Here is a 23941-nt window from a genome sequence, read left to right on the forward strand (position 1 = left end):
AGTTGAAATTAAGGACCATGAATATTCAGACTTAAAATGCTGATAAGTGAGGCCAGGCTGATGAGGCTTGAGTGACAACCCCACACTCTGCATGCGCAGCCTGGGAGATGGGACATTCGTTTGTCATCCGATGGTAACATGCTTGTGAAAATTCATATTCTTTGAAGGATGATTAATTAATCTGACAAGTCTGAGATTATGACAAATGACCCAGAAGGGAAAGAATCAGTCAGCAGGCTATGCCCTGAACACAGCCCAGACCTGCACTGTTTAGGCTTCCTGTCACAACCACTGCCCTCTCTGTGTGCATCTTGGGCCTCTGCTCCCTCAGTCTAAGCAACCCTGTCTGCACACTCCATCCCAGGAGGAAGGGATCTCTCATGTATCTCCAAGCATGTGTTAGAGCAATCTTGAACACATATGTTTTTAACCCCAATTCTCAGACTTGAACACCTACAGGAATATGAAGTACATGCTCGCTAAATGCAGCCCAAGTATCAGTGTCAGAGACAAAAGACCCAGCATCAGCCCCTTCCCCAGGCTAGTGCACCTCTGGTCCTCCATGGGGCTCCCAAACCTGGGAGTGGGGCTTATGAGCCTCCCTCTTATTTTCTCTCCTACCAAGACCCAACCCTCAGTGAGTACTGGCATCTCTTCCTTGAAAGTCCACTTCAAATCAAACCGTCCTTTACATCTTTGCAGTCAGCCCTCCAGCCCCAGCCAAACCCCCCTCTTGCTTGGACTGGTCAAGGATACTGAGAGATATTGACATGTCATGACTTACTTGTAAAGCAGAATCACCCTGATATTTCCATCGACACTTGTGTCTCGGCTGTTTCCAACCTTGGATGATGAAAAGGGCTCTCTGTTAACTCCTCTGAACCTCCATATAATTCTTAGAATTACATGATACATTTATTTTTAACACACATATACACACGTGTTTAATTTTTATGAATTGATTTTAATTTAGAGATTTAGTGTAAACATTTTCAATTTATTGATGTATAGATCAATACATAATTTTTAATTCATTGATCTTGTCAGATAACCCTCTTCCAGGTCACCTTCTACCCCTCCAGCTACCGAGTCCTGGAGGCCCTTAACTGAAGTTACGCCCTCAGACTCTGGCTGGCTACTGCCATCTGCAGCCTGCTTCATGCATGTAGGGTGTCCTTCCTCTTAATGTTTCAGAGTCATCTGTCCCTTCCTTTGAGCATGGTGTTCCCCATGCTGTGGTGAGCTGTCAGGGGGACTGCATGTGCTTTGGGGGCCTCAAGGCCTACTGGACCAGAAGGGCAACATTTATCCCAGCCCTGGGTTCTACTAATATACTCCAGATCACAGGATGAGACAACATGTCAGAATGCCCCCAACTGAAGACATTGTACCAACAGGCACAGGGACTTCTTGTGGTTGCATCCAAATACTTCTAAGAGCTACTACCAATTGGATACCATCCCCAGGAACTGCTCCCATGGAGAGGGACTGCCAAGAGGGGCTTCAGAGAGTTTCCAATAAGACTGGAAGGGCTTCCATAAAGAAGCCATTGAGCTTGATTTGAGGTGTAAGCCAGGGAGACCTCACTGTCAAAGCTCCTGCACAATTTGACTACTCTGAGAAAAGGATACTGGTCTTCAACATACAGTTGTGTGTATCACAATGACATAGCAGTCAACAATGGACTGCACGTATGACAAAGGCCCTATAATATTGTATACTCCATAGCCATAGTGATGCTGTAGCCAGCTTAGTTTGTGTAAGTATACTCCGTGATATTCACATAATGATGAAATTGCTCAATGGTGCATTCCTCAGAATATATTCCCATTGTTAGGTAACACATGAATGTACTTCTCTCTGTTCTTCACACAGGGAACCTTATGAGGAGCTAAAACAAAACCAGACTCCAGGGATGGTGCCAGGAAAATATGTCACAAAGTGTGGTAGGGGATTGGATTCCATGGTGTGTTGTATGTATGGAACATAAAACAGTGACTGAGAATCCAGAGGCTTTTGTCTTCAGCTCATGAGTGTTTCTGCGATTCACAAACCAGTTGTCTTAATTAAAATGCTACTAAAAGAAGCAAATCAATTAACAGATCCCTTACAAGATGGTTTATTCTATCTTACACACAGAAAATTGCTTATGAGTACCGCGTTACCACTTTAGGTTATCAGTTAACAAAGGCTGCTAATGAACAACGTTGTTATCAAGTTAGATAAAAGATGCCCTGGGAATCCAGGCAAATTATTATAACACAGCACTTTGTTTTGAAATATAGCTCATCTTTCATCACACACAAGGAGGAGTAACCCAATTTAAGGAGAACGCAGTCCACCAGTCACCCAGATTTTTGAAAAATGGAAAGGCAAAGAGTCTTCCATAAAGCATTCCTAGAAATATGGAGTTAATAATACAGGCAAGAGGAATGCTCATGGAGCCTGTGCCACAGTATCTTAGACTGATGACAGTAAGAGAATGACGTGGGTTTCCTGGCCTCTGCCACTCATGTCTTCCATGTGTACACCATGCACACTATAAAACTCACCACGAAATAATCATGTGAGGATAACAATGATAGCTTATGTTAGTGTAGTTCTCCACAAGGCACAGCATCTGCTTTCTCATTTAATCCTCTGCTGGCTCCTTCATTTGGAGAGCTGTTCAGCCAACCACAGGCCCAGCCCATTGCTGTCTAGGGCACTTTCTTTCACTCCAGACCAGGTGGCCATTTCTCCCTTAGAAGGTCAGTCTTCCATTGATAGCATTGGAGACTGGCTCATGGTCTCCATGTATCTGTAAATGTTTACTGGGTCTATCTTCATTGCAAGATTTTCCTGGCAGCTAAGAAGGTGAGGCCAAGGTTCTAGAAGTGCTATTTAATTGTTGATAAAGATGGTCGTGCTAAGGAAGCTGCGTCTTATGTTTGGTTCCCATTTCCATGAGTCATTGCTATGGGTAAGTTTCATTGACGTGGACTTGATGCCATTGTAGAAGCATGAACAACTCCAACAAGGTGGATCAAGCTAGATGATGTGTATTCATTGACTTCCACCTTTTTCCTACTATTGGATAATGTACTCACCCTGTGTAGTTATCTTCTTGTAGCAAAGGAATAATATTTTCTCTCAGAACAGAGACACTCTTGATTATAGTCCTCTAATTATTCTCCTCTTATACTGAGTTCATGTGAAATTTCATAACCAGCCTTGGATGTTCAAATTCAAAACACTTTGAGACTCTAACTGTGGACAGTTGTCTAGACAGTTGAATCTCTCCCATCACAACCACTTTCTTACAGTTCAATCACCTGAGCATCTCTGGAAAAGAAGAAATAAATCTGAAAGACATCTAGACAGAGAGATTTTGCTTTGGCTAATCACCGTGTGCTTATGCAACACATTAAGCAGGTGTGAAGGAGTTCATCAGCAAACAGCAACAAGCTGGGGCAGTTTTTTGTGCAGCATACAAAGAGGCCAGATAGTCAGTGGCTTCTAGATAAAGGAGAATTTTTCAGGTAGACCTCAACCCTGAGGTTGTTTTTTGTCTGCCATGCTGGGGACCACAAAACCTCATCCACTTTGGTGAAAATAAATGGAAGAAGTCATTCCCTAAGGTCAGTAGGCATATTTGGGGACAAGTGTCACCTTCTGTAATTGAAGAGTTTGTACAGACCTGGGCAGATACTATGAGGAACAAAGTAGAGCAACCTATGGGAATATAGGTAGAAAGATGTGCCTTTAAGTCTGAACTACAAACTGTTAAAAAGGATGAGACTTTTCCATATTTAGTGTACCAGCTTAGACAGGAGGGAAGGAAAGCATAGATGTGTTTAAAAAAGAGGAAGACAGACAAAAAAGTCAGAGCACCAAACCAGACTCTCATAAAACAGAGCCTGAGCTGGAATTTGGGGAGAGACATGCTACAGTCACTCTGGGCTAAGGAATCACAAACACCTCCATGTGCAAGAAGAAACACACCAACACCGTAGTTTTACATAAACACTAGTTATAGTTATGTTATATAACACATATTACATAATATATGTTATACGATAATGTAAGCATATACTTAGCTTACATCAAATGCCACATGATTGTATGTGCTATTCATTATGCATATTCAGTCACAATCTCTTGACATCTGACATCTCCCCATGGAAGAAGGGAAAGCAACAGCAGAAAGATAGAGGATAGAGAGACATCAATGGACGAACACAGAAGGGACTGTAAAATGAATAACACATGCCTGTCTATGCTGCATTTGAGGACCAAGGATATAGGTCAAGGCCAAAGATATAGAGTTTTTAGCAGATGAGCCAACACTGAAGACAAGTGAGTTGGAAACCAGCAAGGCATGGTGAGGAAGAGTGGAGAGAGAAATGGAAGAAGGTATTCTAAGAGAGGGCTTCCAATGCTGTTTGTGTGTCCACCTTAAAAAACAGTTCCAAGTGTTTGTGTGTCCAAGTGTTAAAGAACAGTTGATCCGGAAGAACAAAAGAGTTCAAATCTGCTGATCTAGACACCAGTGTCTGAGTACAGTGTTTATTTCTCCTATTCATTTAAAAGACCCTGCAAATGTCATTAAGGAGGGGGTATTAAGTGTCTGGATGTCCCAGAATTTGCATTTGAAATGCTGATGCCCAGAGCGGGTGAGTACCTCAGGAGGGCAGGCCACTCTTGTCCCTGGCAGATCTGAGATGAGAGAAGTGGCACCTGCTGAGTTATTTCATGGAGGAAGTTGATCTCTGACAGGCAGTGGTGATTCTGGATGGGTGTGTCATCAGCCACAAGGGAGCCAGGCACAGCCTGCAGTAAAAGGCAAGCTGAGCAGAAGCTAGGATGGCATCTGCTGGCTGGATGAGTAAGTGAATTAGGCCACATGATACCCTGGACCGGTATAGGGAAAGAGTTGTTGGATACTATGTAGTTATAGTGGCTATTAAAGTCAAATGTTTCACCACATCCTCCAGAGATCATACAGGCTGATAAGAAGAGAAGGAAAACTAAATAAATTGATAATACCTGTATGTTCTGACTAGCCAATGACAATATCAGGTTCTATCATGTGAGGATGAATTAATGCTAAAAAGACTTGTCAAAAAAAAAATCCAACGGCCATTTCAGTGTAGGAAGGATAGTACAATAAATTAGACATTAGCATCCTATGTGCATATATGACTACACGACCGGTGTAATTCCACATCATGAACAACCAGAAGAATGAAAAGTTATACTCCATTTATGTATGATGTGTCAAAATGCATTCTACTGCTGTGTATAACTAATTAGAACAAATTTTCAAAAAAACTCAGTAACATAGGCTTTAATGGAAACTTCTTTTACATCATAAAATGCACCTTAGCCACAGAGTGAGTCAATATCTTACTTTATGGAAACCATTGGTATATTTCTCACCAAGATTAGATGCAAGGCAAGTCTGTGCACTGTGTCCACGACTATTTAGCGTGGATAGTTTTCCCCAATATGGTCAGAAATGAGGGAACAATTAAAGATATAAGAATTGGGAAGGAAGACATGCAATTTGGCAGATGACATAATACCATGCAAACTAAAAGGATCAAGGAGAAAACAAACACAAACAATAAAGCATTCAATAAGGAAGTCACTGTGAGGTTAACATACAAAAAAGGGGGTCAATATATATATGGTCAATAACCAGGTAGGAGACATAATGGGAAATTCTCTTTTAAAAACAACTAAAACATAAAATAATAAACTTACCCAGAAACATAAGCACATCATCAGAGTTAAATCTGAGAGCTGTCCTTGGAACACAATGAAATGTGATATTTATACACAGTGGAATATTATTCAGCCACAAAGAAAAAAGAATTCCTACAATTTGCCACCTAACAGATGGAGCTGGAGGGCATTATGTAAGTGAAATAAACTGGACGCCCAAAGACACATATTGCATGTTCTCTCTGATAGGTGAATGTTAAAAAAAAAATGTTGATCTTAATGTGGATTAGTGATAACTAGAGGCTGGGAAGAAAGGAAGGTGGATAGGGTGGAAAAAGAGGCTGGGTTCAATCAGTACACACTGTATTCATACATTAAGATATTGCACTGACCCCCCCATTAATATATATAAGTAATGCATGTTAATCAAAAATAAAGTAAAATAAAATATCTTTTTCATGGAAGACTACATAAAAAGTCAATAAACTTACGTATTCAAAAAATAAAATTGTTAAATAAAAATGGAACCATTAAAATATCACATACTCTGAAACCGGTGTTCTAATGTTACATCAAAAACTGGTAGTATTGGGCTGGGGTTGTGGCTCAGTGGTAGAACACTTGCCTAGCATGTGTGAGACACCAGGTTTGATTCTCAGCACTGCATATAAATAAATAAAATAAAGGTCCATCAACAACTAAAACTATTGGATTTGAACACAGTACTCTGGCTGTATACACAGGAAAGGCTAAGTGCTAAAAGCAGAAAGTACTACAAATAAAATTTCATAGTTTATGAAGCAGTTTGTAGCTGTATGGTGCTATAATTCTGGAAGTATTTTGTGCATTTTATTGGGATAGAATAAATAAGTCAATTTTTTTTTAAGTCAAATTTTTATATGGTTGGGAACCAGGGTTTTCACTTTGGAAGAGATGAAATAGAAATATGGACTGGGGAAAGCTTGGGAAGAACTCTAGGACCTGAATTAGTGACTTAAATATATACTTTTTGACTGATGTGATCCTACAATATGTGTAGTAAGAAAAATAAGAGATTACACTCCATGTATATATGATCTATTAAAATGTATAAATGCATTCTACTGTCATGTACTACTAATTAGAATAAATTTTAAATTAATATGTATTAATTTATATTAATATTAATTAGTTAATATATATATTTCTTGAGTGTTTATTGGAAGGACCTAGAAGCAATGACACCTCAATGACCACGAGAGCACAATGTGTCCAGACCTTAGTTTCTAAAACTCACTCTCCAGTAAAAAAACAAAAGAAAAAGCAGGAGTCCCTGGGGAAATGGGTGAATCCAGGTGGGAGAATTACTGGTAGTGAGTCTGGAATAACTGGTAGTGTCAGAAGTCTAGGAAATGCTCCAGGATTAATGGAGTCCTGTCACAGGGGCACAGTGGCCAAGAAAGAGCTTGTACTGGCCAATTTGGGACAAGTTGAGCCTCAAAAAGAATCATGGTACTAATGAATTAAACTGTATAGAAGTCCACGGTGATAATACTTAGCAAGTAGGAAAGGAAGAAAAGGAGAGACAGGGAAAACTCTTTTTGTCCCTCAAAGAATATCAGCTAATACATGAGACAGAATGCTATAACTGGAAACAGGGCTTTGCAATCACTAGCTGCAATACCTGATTCACGCACAAATCATGAGATGTAAAATCAGTGGGTGAAGAATTCTTGGGGGTCAGGGAATTCACATGCTCTCCAAGTAACAGCCCTCAGATTATTTACTAATTACAAGGGGGAACATTCTAATCTCTATAAGGCAGAGAGCCAGCAGTCGCTTCCTTAGCCAAGCCATGGAGCAGAGCCTCACCAACAGTGAGCTGGCCTGGCCTTTTGTGCCTGCAGACACAGTATAATAAAAGATAAGCAATGTCACCTCCGTGGTATTCTTGACCAAAAAAAAAAAAAAAAAAAATATTCAGTTTGAATCTACTCAGGAAGAAACAATCACACAAATTCAGAACATGGGACATTGTGCAAGACTACTGCCTTAGGTATTTCAAAATCTACAATGCCCAGGGGGGAAAAAGACAGAAAGATCGTTGAACCTGAAAGCCACTAAAAAGAGACAAAATCAAATACAAAGGTTTTTCTTGGATTGGACAATAGAGCAATAAAAGATGACTTTTGAAATAAACAGAGAACTTTGAATAGGGACTGGATAGTATATGACAGTATCTTTTTTTTTTTTTTTTTGATAGTCTCTTCTTAGGAGTGGTCATCATATTGTGATCATGTGGGAGATAAAATGGTGATAGATTTAGGGGTGAAATATCATGACATCTACACTGATATTCAAGCGGACCAGTTAAAAGGAGGGCTATGTACACAGAGATAAAGCAAAAGCCGCAAAATGTTAGTGGACCTGGGTGCAGGAAGTATTTGTTTTGATCATACAGTTCTTTCACATTTTCTGTGTATTTGAAGTTTTTCAAGTAGAAAAAGGGTACGAGTGAAGACTGGAAAGCACTTGGGCCTTGGTGACCATCCTGTGTCAGTCATACAGGGGCTGTCACTTTGGTTACAGCACGTGAGCCATGCATTAAGTGAGGGGAAGTAGGTCGGGACTGGGGATTGTGAAAACATCATTCAGATAAACCATGGAGGTGTTTTCTTTCCTAGGAGTAGGGCTTGTTCAATCAGGGCACTAAGATCCTGTCCTGCTCCTGCTGCCACTGTGCTGCACAAGCAGCCTTTATCCAATCTGAGACCCCAAAGCATCTCTGAGAAGCAAGCATTCAGCCAATCAGGCAGTGTGATAACGAAGAGAGATGTTTAGAATTTTTTTTTATCAAATGAACTAAATTGGCTAATGATTCTCTTAGCCACTGTCAAAAAAAAAAAGGTATTGATCAGTGGAGGAGATAAAACTATCCTTCTATTAAGACCCAGTTTTCTGGGCTCTAGCTCAGTAAATGCCCCATAGCTTCACTTTAACTCTTGCCAGATTGTCGCCCTGTGAGACCTTTCCACAGAATCCAAAAGAATGCTGATTCCTGGTCTCGTAGCTACCTTGGCATACAGCCTCTCTGGCCAGTGGCTAGCGATCCCTGCCCAGGCATGCAAAAGAGCCACCGTCACCATGGGACAGTCAACACCTTCCCTCTGAGTATAAACGATTATTTTTACAACTTACTCCTCAGAGAAATTGAGGTTTAGCCTGAGAGACAGAAAGAGAGAGGAGAGAGAGAGAGAGAGAGAGAGAGAGAGAGAGAGAGAGAGAGAGAGAGGGCGAGAGCAAGAGAGAGAGAGAGAGAGAGAGAGAGAGAGAGAGAGAGAGAGAGAGAGAGAGAGAGAGAGGGGGAAAGGATGTTCGTCACCAAGTCCTAAAGACAAAAAGAACATGCAAAGCCGTGCTATAGGAGAATGACTTCCTTGTGCTTAACTGCTTCTTTTAGGCCCACCAGCTTCCTGACTCAGCCTGACTCCATCTAGTGTTAGTTTTGGAAACTTGAACTATGCCTCCCTTCTCTTCCAAAGTTCCTCTATTCCTTCCCTTCCTCAGCCTACTTATCTTCCTCCTGTACCTCTTCACATTCCTTTATCTGGAACTTTGTTTCAAAAGGCTTATTATTGAATAATTACTATTTGGGAATTGCCTCCTCTAGTCCTATTGCCTCAAAATAATCCAGAACTTGCACATCCCTCATCTTCTCTGTTGCCTCCACCCAGTCTTGCTCCAGCAGGAGTTTGCAGCAGTTTGGAATCTCTACTGGGACTTCCAGCCTGGCTCCCCCTCTCCACCTGAGCCCCCTCCCATAACGAAGAAATATCCCATCTCTCCCCATCAAGAATTCATCAGTGGTTGACCAGAAGTTTCAGGATAGGGTTCAGATTCCTTTACCTAACACAAGATCATCAGATCCTCCAGGAGTAGAAACTGCCTCTCTCTCCAACCCCTTCTCTCCACACCTTCATATGAAGCATTTACTTCTGCCCTAATGTTGGTTTTCTGACCAAATTTTACATAATACCCAAGGGTGCCCACTTCTGCCAGGGTTCCTTCCAACTATTTGAGCTGCTTCTTCCACAGACAGACTGAGGCTCGCCTACACCCCATACCTTCTGCTTTCCAGATGACTAGGCAACCCTCTGCACTACATGCCCCATGTACATAGCCCTGTCACAGTCCCTCCACGGGACAGCCATCACCTGTGACTGCCTGTGTCCCCTATAGGCTGAGGGAGCTTGTTTTCTCTCTTCTCATTCTCATTCATTTATTCAATATGTGCACAAGTACCCACTCTGTTCTAGGCACTAGCCTAAGTGTCAGGGCTAAAGAGATGTAAAGGAAGAACCCACCCTCAAAGAGCTTGCATTTTTAAGGACAAAAATCATCCAAAAGAGACAAACTAATGTGTTCTATAATGTCAATTAGTAGAAAAATTATAAAGAAAAATAAAACCAGGTAAAACTGTAGAGAGGAGGTTTCTATTTAAAATGGGTTACCTAAAATGAAATGGTGACACTGAAACATTAATGCAAAGGAAATGAGGACTGAGACTTATGACTATCTGGGAAGAGTATTTCCATGTTAGAAAATAGCAAGTGCAAAGGCCCTGAGGCAGGACTGTTCATGGATTTGAGCAGAGTGGCCAGATACCAGCAGATAAGCTAGGAAATTTGGGGCAGACTATGTATCCTCCCAACTGGGTTATGGCAGGGGCTGCCTACCTCATTCGGAGCATGGGAGATAAACTGGAGAGCTCTGAGCACAGGGTAGGGCAGAATCTAACCTGAGTGTGCAAAAGCAAGCCCCAGTTCCTTTTGGCTACTGTATTCTGTACCCCAACTCTCATGATAACTGCCCACTGATCCAAAGCAGAGAGCATGAGGAGGGGGCTGTGGGGTGCATCCAAGCCCCTTAGAGAAAATTGGGTTGACAGCAGAGAGGTAGGATGGCTCAGATAGGAGGGAAAGGATTCCCTCACAGACTACCTTGGCATTGACCTTACCTTGAGGTTCTCTTCTTTCGCACGATGGTGTCTAAACAGAGAAAGCAGGGCATTAGGAAGGAGGTTCTGTGAGCACTGGTGCAGCTCACGGGGTACCACAGCTGCAGGTGTGAGGGGTCAAAGCCAGACAACATGGGCAGCACTGAGAAGCCGGCTTCTGGGCTGGGATCACTGGCTGGAGATGGTAAGGGGCTGAGTGTTTCCTGCCCTCTTACTGGTAGGGATACAGAATCAGGAATAAGCTTGGGACGAAGGGAGTTCTTGTGCAAGTGGACATGCCAGCATCTTGAGAAGCCCGTGATGCTGCACAACCCCCTCTCCTGGCCCAGACCACCCCTTTCCACATATTTTCACAGGTCATAATTGAATTTTCCAGAAATACAGTGAGACTCCTTCATCCACGTCCTCAGAAATATCTCATGGAAAACTGCACCATCATTGTGTTAAGAGACTAATACAACACAGAATGTTTTGTGAGTGACAGCTTGAGAGAAAGGGATTGTAAGTCAATGTTGCATCTCTCCACTGAAAGTCAGAAGCTTACTGCTCAGTATCGACCTAGGAGGCCCTTCCCAGCAGATGCCACAGGACATAGACAGCAACACCGTGGCTCACCTGAGTCCTGCTCTGTTTGGATCATGAGGGATCACTGAGCACCTGTCTGAGTAGGACTTGTGCAGTCTGGTCCACCTAACATGATGGCAGCACCTTCTACCACCCACTCATGCTTAGGACCACCTGATCTCCTGGGATCCATTTAATCTGATCACATCATATGCATAAGAGCATAGAAATTTCTGTCTAAAGCCAGTTGCAGATCTTCTTTCCACATTTCTCCAGGAAACCTGGTTCTCAGGAATACCAAGAGCAACTGAAACAGAGAAGTACACAGAGAAACACAGAGAAGAGAGAGACACATACAGGAGAGACAGAGAGACTGAGACACTAAAAGAAAGAGATGGAGACAGAAATGGAAGCCACTGCACTTTTCTGACTGAGGCCTACTGGGCTCTGTGCTTAGGGTCTTTGTACTTTCTCTGACCTTGTTCTGGAATTGCTCTCAGCGCCTCATACTGGGTGGCTTCACAGAACACCATCAGCTATTTTTTGGATCTAGAATGTTCCCCCAATGCCCATGTGTTAAAAGTGTGGTCCCCAGTTCATGGTGCTCTTGGGAAGTGGTGGAACCTTTAAGACCTGGGGCTTCATGGGAGGTCTTAGGTCTTGAAGGCATGGCCTCCAAGGAGATCATGGAACTGGAGCCTCTTCTCTCACTCTTTCTCATCCTGGCCATGAGGTAAAGGCACTTCCATCGCCATGCACTATTGCCATGATATACTCTGTCCCAAAGCAAGAGGGCCAATCAGTCATGGACTGAAACCTCCAAATCTATGAGCCAGAGTAAACTTTTCCTCTTTTTAAATTGATTAGCTGAGGTATTTTGTAACAGTAATGAAAAACTGACTAATGCACTGTCCCTTCTCCAGCAGGAAGAGCAGGGTCTGAATGTCATAGGCCCCTTACCATTGCAGGCCAGGTGTGTACTCTTCAGGTCTGAAGTGTCGTTATCAGACAGGTGCTTCCTGATAATGCAGATCTTCAGGGCCAGGAAGCCGGCAGATATGGCAAAGCCCAGAGCAGTCCCAATGATGGCATATTTAAAATCTACAGCACAAGTAGAAATTGAACCCAGGATTAATCATCACCCTGCAAAACTCTTCTACAGCTCTAGGTGAAGTCCAAAGTCATGCATCTGGACCTTAACATGCTGTACTTGGACCTGCTATGGCAGCCTCTTTTCCACACTCCCAAGATCACATTAATTTCCTTCCTTTGCCATCTCCCTAGAACACTGGTGGTGTCCCTGTTCCTGTTCCCTTCAGCTGTGGGAACCATTCTGACTTTTCCAAGGTCATTCGAACTCAGTCCCTGACATGACCAGTTCACCCCAGACCCAGGTGGTAGGCAGCTCACCTCTGTGGTCTCCTTTGGCCTTTCTTCACTTATCCTTTCATTAATTCATTGATTCGTTTATTAAGAGTGTGTTCATATATGACTACATGACCAGTGTAACTCCAGGTCATGTACAACAACAAGAATGGGAAGCTATACTCCATGTATTCACAATATGTCAAAATACACTCTACTATCATGTATATCTAAAAAGAACAAATTTTAAAAAGAAATAAATATGGTAGAACATCTGTTTTGTTTTGTTTTTTTTAAGTGTGTTAATCTGCTGCTGTGTGGCGAGGCTAAAGGCAAATGTTTTATCTTTGAGGAGCCTGGAGTCAGCAGGGAAGATAGGAAAAGAGCTCAGCCTAATGCCACATGACAAAGGGGCTGGCATGGGAGTCCTAGAAGTCAGGCAGATCCAGCTGTCTGAGGATCCCACCTACACTGTGGGGCACTGCATGTGCTGGAGCTGACCATCAGGCACAGAGAGGAGATAAAGGTGTCCTAGATGTCTCACATCTCCTTTGAGGACAAGTTTGTAGGACCTCTACCCAAGATAAAGCTGTTGACCACTCAGGCAGGCCTGCAGGTAAACACAGCCCAGTCCTGTGTCCTGATCAGCAGGAAACTGACACCAGCAGCCACCCACCATCTTCTGCTTTTTGGAGGGTTTCTTTCTTGCCTCTCAACTCTGCACACAGAATAACCTGGAAGACCACCTACCAATTTCGGCCCCAGCAGACTTGCCTGTTGCCAACACTTGAGCTCCTCCAACATCTGCAAAGAAAGAAAACCCAGATCCTGGTTGGAAAGCCAGAGCCTGACTGGAACAGAGCGGTTGAGATCAGACAGGGGTTTGCAGGCCACATCCATGTCCCCAGTCACCCTCTCCCACCTATCCACCACCCTCAGGAGCTCAGTGGAATTCTGATTGCCATGGGGTCTTGGGACATTATACGGATGTTAGAGCCCTCCTCAAAACTCAGACCAGGGACAAGTTTCTGCAGAGCTCAGGTAAAATAGCAGTTTAACAGTCCCCTAAGACTCACATGCCAACCCTCACCTGCCTTAAGGCGAGGCAACCAGATCACTCTCACAGCCCTCTAGTCCAAGGTATGGCAGAACTTTCAGTTCCCTAGTATATGGGCTGGGCACCTCCTGCCTCTGGGTCAGTCCTTCTGCTTGGTCCCCTCTGTTCCCCCTCTACTCCCTTACCTGTTGGTTCTATGTCACTTCTTCCCTGATGCCTCTCTTGGGCTCCATAGTCACCTTGCATACCACCTAACTGACAATGCTGATATTTATTTAACAATATTTCATAGCAGTACCCTGAGCCAGACACCATCCTCAGAGTTCCTCAGCTATTAACCCACTGAATGCATCTTTTTTCTGGTCTCCCCACTGGGCTGCATAGTACAGTATCCAGCATTTGACCCAGCCTCTGACACATAGGAGGCATCAATATATGACTGCTGAATGAATGAATGAGTGAATGATAGTGATAGAACATGCTACGGGGGCGCCTCACACTTCTAGCCCAGGCTTGAAACCTTAAGACAGGAGGTCCTGCACAAGCAGGTCTGGTGGAGTCACATACAGGCCGAACAAGACTGGGACACTTGGAGAGGAATTTGTACGTTAGTTGGTCACTTACTTTGAGACAGATATGGGGTTAGATACAAGCACTCACATTTAATACAGCAGTTGTTCACCAGGCACGGTGACACATGCATGCCTGTAATCCTAGTGGCTCGGAGGCTGAAGCAGGGGAATCGAGAGTTCGAAGCCAGCCTCAACAAAAGTGAGGTGCTGAGCGACTCAGTGAGAGTCTGTCTCTAAACAAAATACAAAATAGGACTGGGGATGTGGCTCAGTGGTTGAGTGCTCCTGAGTTCAATCTCCAGTACCAAATAAATAAATAAATACAACAATGGTTCTGTGAGATGGACACTATCACCATCGAATAAATAAGGAACCAAAGGCATTGAGGACTTAATGTGCCCAAGAGCAGCACTGCTCTGAGAGCCCAGGAAGCCCTGTGTTGTATCAGAGGAGGAAATTAATGATATATTACCTGCCATCCATGGGAATACCTTCCAAGACTCCCAGTGGATGCCTGAAGCCACAAAATAGCAAACCTTACATACCTATGATAAAGTTTACAAATTACACACAATAAGAGATTAGCAATAATAAAGTAGAATAATTATAACAGTATACTATAAAAAGTTATTTAACACCTAAGAATTGTTTATTTCTGGAATCTTCCCAGTAAATATTTTCAGATTGCTCATAGCTATAGATAAATGAAACCTCAGAAAGCAAAATCATAGGTAAGGGGGTGGGTCTGTAGTACCCAGTCCCTCAAAGATCCGTGGCCAAATGGGCTTGGACTGGGGCAGCAAATGATAAGGTCCCAGCCTCATTCAAGTTTTCAGGCAAAAGCAAAAGAAGAAAATGCCACAAGCCATTTCCCATGAAAGGAAGGAGGTCACTTAGTTGGGAGAAACCAGTTCTTCCCAGCTTAGCTCCAAGAGGATTTCACCTTCTGATCTCTGATCTCCTGAAAGGTGAAGGATGGCAGAGGCCCTTGCTCACGCATGCAGCAAAGACTTCCTCCACCCACAATGAGGCCCAGCATGATGTGTTAGGTTGGGGCCCTGCAGAGCACAACCTTGTTCTGCATGTGTTTGGTGGGAAGTAGATCATAGTAACAGGGTTGAGGGTTTTCTGGAGACTCATCTTGATGAGTGAATAAAGTTTAGGGATTCTAAAGGAAAAGTTCACAACCTTGTTCTAATCACAGGTCCCTCTGGAAATTCACCAATTTCTCTCTTCAGCAGAAGGCAAGCATATCCACACACACACAGCTGCACACAATGACCTTGATTTTGTCAGTCCTCTAAAGACCCTAATGAGCTTCATTATATTGTCTCTTTTCATTTCCTTAAGTTAATCCTGTGGCTCCAGCCAACTTGAGAATCATTCTGGACCAGCAGTAAAGCCCTGTGTTGGACAGAAGGAGAGCAGGGTTTCTGGGGTGACCCTAAACTAGAGTTGTACATGCTACGTCCTTACCCTGGACCTGACACCTCTGTTTCTCTCTGGCTTACTCTGGCTTACGGAGTCAACACCTGTCCCCTCATTCGTTAACATCTTGCCTGGCACCCTCCTCCAGGATCCCCTTGGTAAAGGGACAGTGAGAAGCTTCCAGCCTGAAAATTTTATTCTAGCCTGAGATAAAACTCGAATAAAGAAAGAATTAAGGGTACAGATTAGAAAGCATGTGAGAACCACAGAAAGAAATACGCACAGAGAACCACACAGAGGCCATGCCTGGGCAGTTCTGATCATTGATGGAAGAGAGGAGAAAATTCCCAGAGTCAAAAAAAGCCAAACCCTGGTCTTGCGCTTCCCACAGCAACCAGGCTCCAGCATCCATAAACTTCACCCATCAACTGCATTATCCTGAAACTCAGCTCTTTCTGCCTTTCCCCAGGGAGGTTCATGGCTGGGACTCAGCTCAGTCCCTGCAGGGGCAGGTCCCTTTGACACCACCCTCAGCTCCACCCTGGATCCCCTCCAGGCCCTGAGGCTTCCCGTCTCCCTGACCTTTTGACCCTTCAGTGTTCAGGCCGTCCTCCTTGGGTAGGCTTTAGGGGCTGAATGAATGTCCTCTGTGGAGTTCATTGCAGGGAGTCACCTGGTCAGAGGAGCTGTGCCCTCCAACAGGCAACATTCCAGTAACTCCTGCTAGCCAGCCCAGCAGCCACTCGGCGGCAGCCTTTCCCCTCCTCAGGGAGGGAAATCCCTCAGTGCAGCCCTCTGCCTGTACTCAGAGCTCTGACCTGCATTCTAGAGGGATTTTCTAGGTGAGGATCTTGAACACACTCGCTTCACCAGCCTGTCCTTGCTTCCTGCCAGGGTCGTGAACTGGAGGAGGGCCTCCTGGGCCATAGAACCCCCTGCAACCCCCTGAGCTGATGTCCCCTGGCTCTGCAAAGGAGGATGAATGATCCTAGCAGGGTTTGTCAGCACAACCAGAAGACTCCAGAATGTTCTGAACCCTGTTCAGATCTGTGGGAGAGGATGTGATACAAGGACCTCCTCCTAATCAGTAGACTTAGTGAGGCAGTAGCAGACACGGTGCTGGGCACATCTTGCTTGAACCCATCCACCTGCTGCCACCTGCCCTATGAGACCAGCTGATACACTCCCTCAGATGGTCCATACTGAGTTGAGGGCAGAGTTGGATTTTGGACCCTGCTTCTACCTCTAGATGGGCCTGATGAGATTCTGGAACTTTCAGGAGCTTTCCTCAGTCTCTGCCCATACAACCTCCAAGTGCGATCAGTTGGGGTCCTGAACACAGGAGGTTTTTTCCCTCACATGTTCAAAAATACTCCATGGACTTTTGATTCTGGAGTCTCTGCTCTCTAACTGATGTTCCATTTGGACTTGATACTCTGCACCTTCCCAGCAAAATGGCAGGTTCCAGCACCCTCTGTCTCTGCAGCCCCTCTACCCTCTGGCCAACTCTGCAAGTGGCTTCCATGAAACAAGGAGTCTCCTACAAAAGTAAGTGACCTGAAGCCTTATGGCCCCCAGGAACATGAGAAGCAGCCTCCAGAGGAAGACAGCGGGACTCTTCAAGAAAGTGGAGGCGGCCTGTTATGGAAGGAGCTGAAGGCATGATATGGCCTTGCCCATCTCAGTTGGAATCTGACCCACTAGGGGCCCATCCCTGGCATCCAGACCTCTCTGTGCTGTCCATCTGTTGGGTCCACCCTTACTGGGGGACTGACAGTCTTTGCCACCCTTATTTGGGCAGAATCAGGCTGTGTGACTCCCAGTTGTGGGCCAGTAGGCGTGTAAGCACTCAGATGTCATTCTATAAGTATCTGAACTAAAAATAGAAAGAGGCTGCCCTGAGTGTTTGTCAATTGATGCCTGCCTGTATTCATCTTGGAACTTAAATATTGCAAAACAGTTCCTAACTTTAGATCCCATGAATTCCAACATTCTCAGCTAGAGGAAGGGGTTTCAAATGTCTAGACCAGGCATCCATTCTCTCTTCACAGATTCCACACAAATAAACAAAGTACCTAGAGAGTGCCAAGGGGAGATCTACAAGCAATCAAAGACCCAAGTCCCCCATAAAGGAGCTCAAGTGTGGTGAAGGAAATGAGAGTCACAGTCAAGAAAGATTGAGAGTGTCACAGTAGATGTTCGGCAAACCTTGATCTCCACGAACTGGAGGAGTCTGAACAGGGCTTCGGGTGGGTGTTTGTTTAGTGGCCCACCCATCATCCCTGATTCTTTGTCTGCTAGTGGCACCATGGTTTTTCACTAGGGAACTACCTCCATGTGATTCTCATGGGAAGAATTCCTACATGGATGTGTGACCCATACAGGTCAATTAGCATTTTTCTTATTCCTGTCAACAGTGATTGATTAAGGACTGGAGCAAGTGACCCAATTCAAGCCAGTAAGAATCAACTCTGGAACTTAGGGAGAAAGTATTAAAACAGGAATATCTTCTGGACTCAATTATTAGGAGGCTAAAGGAGGACTAAGGCTGTAGAGGGCAGAGCAGAGACCAAGTCCAAATGACAAATTTTGAACTCCTGAATCTAGATGTGCCTGAAGGACCTCTCTCTGAACTTTACAGTTGCCTCAATAAGGAAATGACTACTTTGTCTTAATCTTATCTGAGCTAAGTAGCTGTTATCTGCAAGATAAATAATCCTAATGAGTGACATGAGAGCCCTGATGCAGTATCATTAAAAATCAGGTAAGTGAGGCAGGGAAGGGTTCGCAGAATGCTGACCACAAATGAGGAGCCACATGGGGCAACCTCAAATATACCTGATGAGATATATTGATTGTGTAAACAAATCAACACTGTGTGCCTCTGGGCCTTTGCACATGTCTTCTCCTTGTCCCTGTGGAAAGTTCTCACTTATTCTTTAAGTGGCACAAAAGCCACCTCCTCTGTTAGTCCAGGATCACTCCTGACACCTTGTCATGCCTCTCCCCTTGTACTGTTTGCTGGCCTGAGGTTGCTCTGTGGTATGGAGGACACCAACAACTCAGGGTGAATTATTTCTCCCCAGAACCAAGATGACACATGAGATCCTTTAGAACCTGGGTTCTTCTCCTTGGACAATGTAAGGAAAAGGTGAGGAAGAATCCTGAATTGACTGAGCAGTTACCCCAAAGCTACCGAACGTTAAACCAGAAGTGGTTTGAAGTGATAAGATCAAGTTTCTAGCACTGAGTGATGTGGGGCCTCAGGATCCAAGCCAAGTTCAACCATAGAGAAACAGATCAAGACCTAGCATTGCACAGTGATCCTGAGACCATAAGAGTCACTGTGAACACTTCCATCTTCCCCAGCAGGCTGTGAGTCTGAAGGTCCAGGGTCTGGTGACACACAGCTGGCACTCAGAGTGAATGAGAAAGGTTCAGAAAGGGACCTCAACTTGCAGAGCCAAAGGGGACAGTTCAGCTAGAGTGGGCCTTACTTATCTCCCAGAGTATGGGACCCAACACCCTAGTATATAAAACGGACCCACAGAGACAGCTCTTTCCTCTCTCTCCTTTTGTCCTGTGCCTCTCTGCAATGTCAGCTGACCTTGGAGGTCAGAGCAGAACACAAAGCACACTTACACAGCTGGTTTGGGTGGTGTGGGTGCTGGTAGCCTCTTCCCTTCCTCAGAGCTCAGCAATGTGTGCACTGCTTAGAAAAATAAGGTCAGCTGCCTGGTCGTTCCAGTCCTCCATGGGTGTGTTTGGAGTCAGCAGTGAAACTCAGTGGATTCTCTGTCATTTCAGCCTCTCCTGACAGGTGAGTTGGCCTCAGTTACATGGCTCTCTCACTCCCACTGTCTGTAGGGCTTCCAGGGTCTAGAGCCTTATTTGATACCACCATGACTTGAAGAAACCTCAGACGCTCTGTCTGTCATAAGCCCAGAAACCATCTGAACTTGCTCTTCCTGGGTCACCTTCCTCCTGTCTCATTAGAACTTGACTCCAGCAGCCAAACTTCAAGTAAACAGGACGTTCACAACCCCCTCCCATGGCTCTTTGTGCCTCATTCTTTGTCTGAAAGGACCTAGACGTGGAGTAGAAACCAAACCTACCAGGCAGAGAGCTCTGTGGGTTGGAGTCAGAGGGAAAAAACAGGAGAGAGGGTCATACAGAGAAGGTTGCCGGCCACATGGGGGGCTATGACTAATCCCTTGGTTCCCACACACAAGGAGTCAGAGCAACCACCTGCTTCACAAACCTCGCTGAAGAGGCGCAGGCCCTGGCCTTAACACTCCAGGAAGGTGGGAGTGAGTACTTAATGCCACTCCAAGGATGACCTTGCTAACACATGTAAGTCCACAGCAAATAGCCATCCAGGAGGACTAAGGGGGGCACTCCATGGTATCAGAGAAGTTCCCAGGAGGATTATTGTTTAAATTAAAGTGAAAAGGACCCCTAGGAGCTGATGAAGATGAGGCAATAGAAAGGGTGGGTAATGGGTTACCGTTAGGTGTCCAAGCAAAGGAAGAGACAGGAATAAAAACCAGGAGGCTCCAGAGGGTACCAAGGCTTGTGAACTAAAGAAGGGGGCTCAGCACGGGGGAGGGTATCCAGGGCAATGACAACATGCTGCCAGATTTGTGGGCACATGAGGGTCCTTAACAACCAGAAGAGAGAAACCCATGGCTGGCCTCCAGGGACGGTAGCCGAGCTGGCCACACCATGGGCTAGAGGACTGGGCCTCCCTCATGTTTTGCCTACTTCAAAGCCTCTGTGTTCTTTCCCTTGATCCACACTGCCCCAACATGGGTAAGCTGAGGCTGTTCAGGTTTTCTAGCGTCAGTGCTGGTGCAACCAGCCAGCACGTGGCAGCCCTGAGCAGAAACAGGAAGTAGGAGGCCACAGAAGGCCACTGGGAAGATGGAGAGGCCGAGGGGGCTGTGAAGCATGAGTGAGTGCCGGCTTCCAGAAATAGCACCATAATTAAGAGGAGAACAATAATGGTGGGTGACCAGACGGTATCAAAACTTGTGCCCACTTTGTTTTTCCTGAGCAATCTTTGCTAATTAATTCTTAAAGATTCACACACTGGGATTAAAACACTCAGCTCACAGAAGCCAAACTAATCAATACCTTTTCAAGCTAATGGAGAGGCTGGAGGCGGGAACCAGCTTGGGTCCAAGATAGAACTAGGGGTACTCCAGGGTCAGAATTCTTTCCAAAGGGGGTCTCCCAGGGACCCCATGTCCATTCTGACCAGGAGGTGGTGACATTTAGTGTGGGAACACTTGCCACACTTGGCAAGGGAGCTGCTGAAACCTCAAGAGAGACAGAAGTGCTGGGAGAAGGGGGAGCGCTGTCCTGACAAGGTGGAAAGTGCAGTTCAAGGAAGACTGAATAAGTGGACCCACAGTCAGAGCACCCCCATTCCTATTCTCACTGGTGAATGGGTTTGCTCCATCTTTGAACCCCTCCATGAGGGCCTGAAAATCTTCCCAGAGCCCAGGGTGGGTCAGAGGGAAGAACGCTGGAATCAAGAGCTACTCCAGGGAAGTATATTTGGAACCAAGAGTCCCTATTCTGGCCGTCATTGCTCAGCCAATGGCCTTGGGCCAGACATGATGTGGCTCAAACTCACAGAGTGTGTCTGGGTGGACCCCATGGAGGTGTGTGTGCCCAAAGTGAGGCACACATGTTAGCCATCCTTCCTCTAGCGAGCTCACCAGCCACTTGAGACAGTGACCTCTGCTTTTCTGGGGACCATGGGAGAAAAGGGGAGCAGAGTGCATCAGATGCTCCCCTGTGGAGTTGGTGCTCAGATCAGGAATGGTGGCCCTTCCAATAAGGGCACAAGCATCTACTGTTCTGAGAAGTGGCTAAGCTGAACACTTCTAATGCCAGCATGATGCTACCGAGGAAGGGCCACCACTAGACGTGGGGGCTTCAGATCAGTGCAGGCCTGTTTTCAAGAGCGAGTCTCAGGGCCTGCCTTTGCCGAGAGAGCAGGGGAGGCTGGAAGCAATGCAGAATAACTAATTAATGATGGTAAAGTATTGTGGAAGAGGAAAGCGTTGTATAACCGCTAAGTGGTGGGGTTATTATTATTCATGCAATATTCATACTGTGCTCTTCAGCCTCTGGGAAGATTTTCTCTGAGTCCTGAGGGACCTGGCTGAGGGGAGTGTGTGCCCAGGGAGTGGGGTTGTGGGATGACAGCTGGCCTAGTGCACAGGAAGGGGCCATGACACTGCAGAGAAAACAGCGGCATGCAGAGCTCCTTGGCAATATTGGAACCCCTTGGCAAACCCAGAAAAGTCATCTGCCTCCATTTACCAAGAAAGGCTCTTCGGTAAGCCCTGCTATGCACTGGGCACCTTCACTTTAGTGTCCTTTAAAAGGCAACTCTTGACATTTGCAAAGCCAAGGCATGCCACACACCTAAATATTTAAGCTATAAATCAAGTCCCTTGAACACCCTAGCAGAGAATATCCCACTCAGGGCTCTGCTTTCTACTCCCGTGGGGTCTTCTTCTGGAGGGGGAGGCTCAACTCTGCCAAATGCCTCAACTTGTACCAAGGTCCTATAAGTAAAGCAGGAAGAAGACAGGCATGGCCCCATCACCTGGAGCCCATAGACCCTCTAAAACTGGGGATGAGGCCTGCTCCAGCCAGATTCCCCATGGGGTTTCCAATTCAATCACTGGATTTCCCCCAGACCTCTGAGTCGTGCTAAGTCTTGCCCCACCAAAGAAGAGCACCAAGTGCAGGGAGGAAGTGCTGCTATCTGAGTATCTGGTCTACTGGTGACTGAAATAAAAGCATTTCCTCTCTCCCTCTCTAGTCCCCAGGGCCACCACTAGGCTGAGGTTTCCCCTGCCCCAACACATAGCCTCCTGCTCCACTGGTTCTTGCTTACCTCTCAACCTCATCCCTGTCATGTCCCCAGCCTCAACAGGGGCTGCCCTCTCAATTTAATTTCACAGGATTCCTCAGGAATGAATCTGATTCACACGGTTCCTATAGATCAGCTTTCTAAAGCTGACCTCCCACTAATTAGCTCACAGACAAGTGACTGGACAGGTGTTGAAGCAGTAGCCCAGTGAGACCAGATCCCTGCCCTAACCCAGGGGACAGAACAGCAGGAAACCAGAGCATCTCCATGGCTGTTGAGAGGGCAGCATGCATTCCCTACAGAGGAAATAGTATGTGAGGAGGCCTTGAGGCTGAACAGGAACAGGATGGATGCTCTGTGTGGTGGAGCCTATGATGGAGCTGGGGACCGTGTGGGCAGAACAAACACTTTGGTCACTGCCTGCAGCAGTGGGGAGCTGCTGGAAGACTTCAGTCAGGAGGGGCATTATCAGTTCACACTCCATAACATTCATCCTCCAGGAAGCCCTCCTGCACACATCAGTTTGGATCAGGTGCTTCTCCTCCACGTCCTGGTGAGCCTCTCTCATCTCAGTTATAAACACACTGCATTGTAACTGTCTTTTCCACAAACTGTCAACTCCTCAAGTTGTGGCCTGACTCACTATTTTTATGTCCCAGTCAAGTCTGGTGCAAACCAGTGTTTGCTTTCTCGAAGAGAAAGCTCTGGATGTGTAGGTGTCCCAGTCCTCTGGGATAGCTTGTGGGCCCAGTTCCAGGTCCTTCACCTCTTTTCCTGGAGAGTGATTTCTTGGTAGTATGGAAGTTCATAAGGGTTTGACCAGGTCTGTGAGGTGGGTGCAGCTGGGTTCCAGGCAGGAATTCCCTCGCTGCTCATCTGTTCTGTGCAGACAAGCAGGAGAGAGCGAGCCTAGTTTGTCTTACTAAGAACTATTAGCCGGTTACTTAATGGAATCAAATTTAATAAAAGAAACAGTTCAAGCAGTGCTGGTGGATAAATGAGGGTCTGGGTGTGACATAGACACTTACAGTGACTTTAAGGAAAAAACACAGATGGTTTAATTTGAGAGCTAGTGGAACAGTCTGTTGATTGAGTACCAGGCAGTCTGGTTCAGTCTTTTGGGCTTAGCCATCACCCTCTTAAGGGACTGAAAACCAGGGACTTTCCTAGCAGCCACTCTGCCTGTGTGGCTCCTCTTTCCCTTGCCTCATGGAATATTTCCTCCCCTTCAGGAGCCTCTAGGATCAGAAATGTGTATCTGAGGCATGTGTAGTCATTTAGGGCCCCTCCTCAAAAAGCGTTACTCCAAATCATCCATCCTCCAAGGGCTTAGAAACTCACTTCAGGCTTTCTTT

The 23941-nt window shown here is 45.4% G+C and overlaps 1 protein-coding gene across 3 annotated transcripts in view; it reads right to left on the reverse strand.

The window, feature by feature from the left end:
* Positions 1-986: 986 nt before the first annotated feature.
* The window catches only part of Tmem273 (transmembrane protein 273), a 33925-nt gene continuing 10970 nt past the window's right edge, over positions 987-23941 (reverse strand). The window contains exons 1-5 of one of the 3 annotated variants that reach the window (XM_047553707.1): positions 14736-14771; positions 13385-13438; positions 12230-12370; positions 10706-10736; positions 987-3324 (exon numbers count right to left, since the gene is read on the reverse strand). In XM_047553707.1, the coding sequence (XP_047409663.1) occupies positions 3300-3324; positions 10706-10736; positions 12230-12370; positions 13385-13438; positions 14736-14742 (258 nt within the window). In that variant the 5' untranslated portion in view covers positions 14743-14771 and the 3' untranslated portion in view covers positions 987-3299. Of the gene's footprint in view, positions 3325-10705; positions 10737-12229; positions 12371-13384; positions 13439-14735; positions 14772-23941 lie in introns of those variants that run through there. The other 2 variants (XM_047553706.1, XM_047553708.1) reach the window with 2 other exon arrangements.

The sequence above is a fragment of the Sciurus carolinensis genome, chromosome 5 (assembly GCF_902686445.1).
Source record: "Sciurus carolinensis chromosome 5, mSciCar1.2, whole genome shotgun sequence".
Lineage (NCBI taxonomy): Eukaryota > Metazoa > Chordata > Mammalia > Rodentia > Sciuridae > Sciurus > Sciurus carolinensis.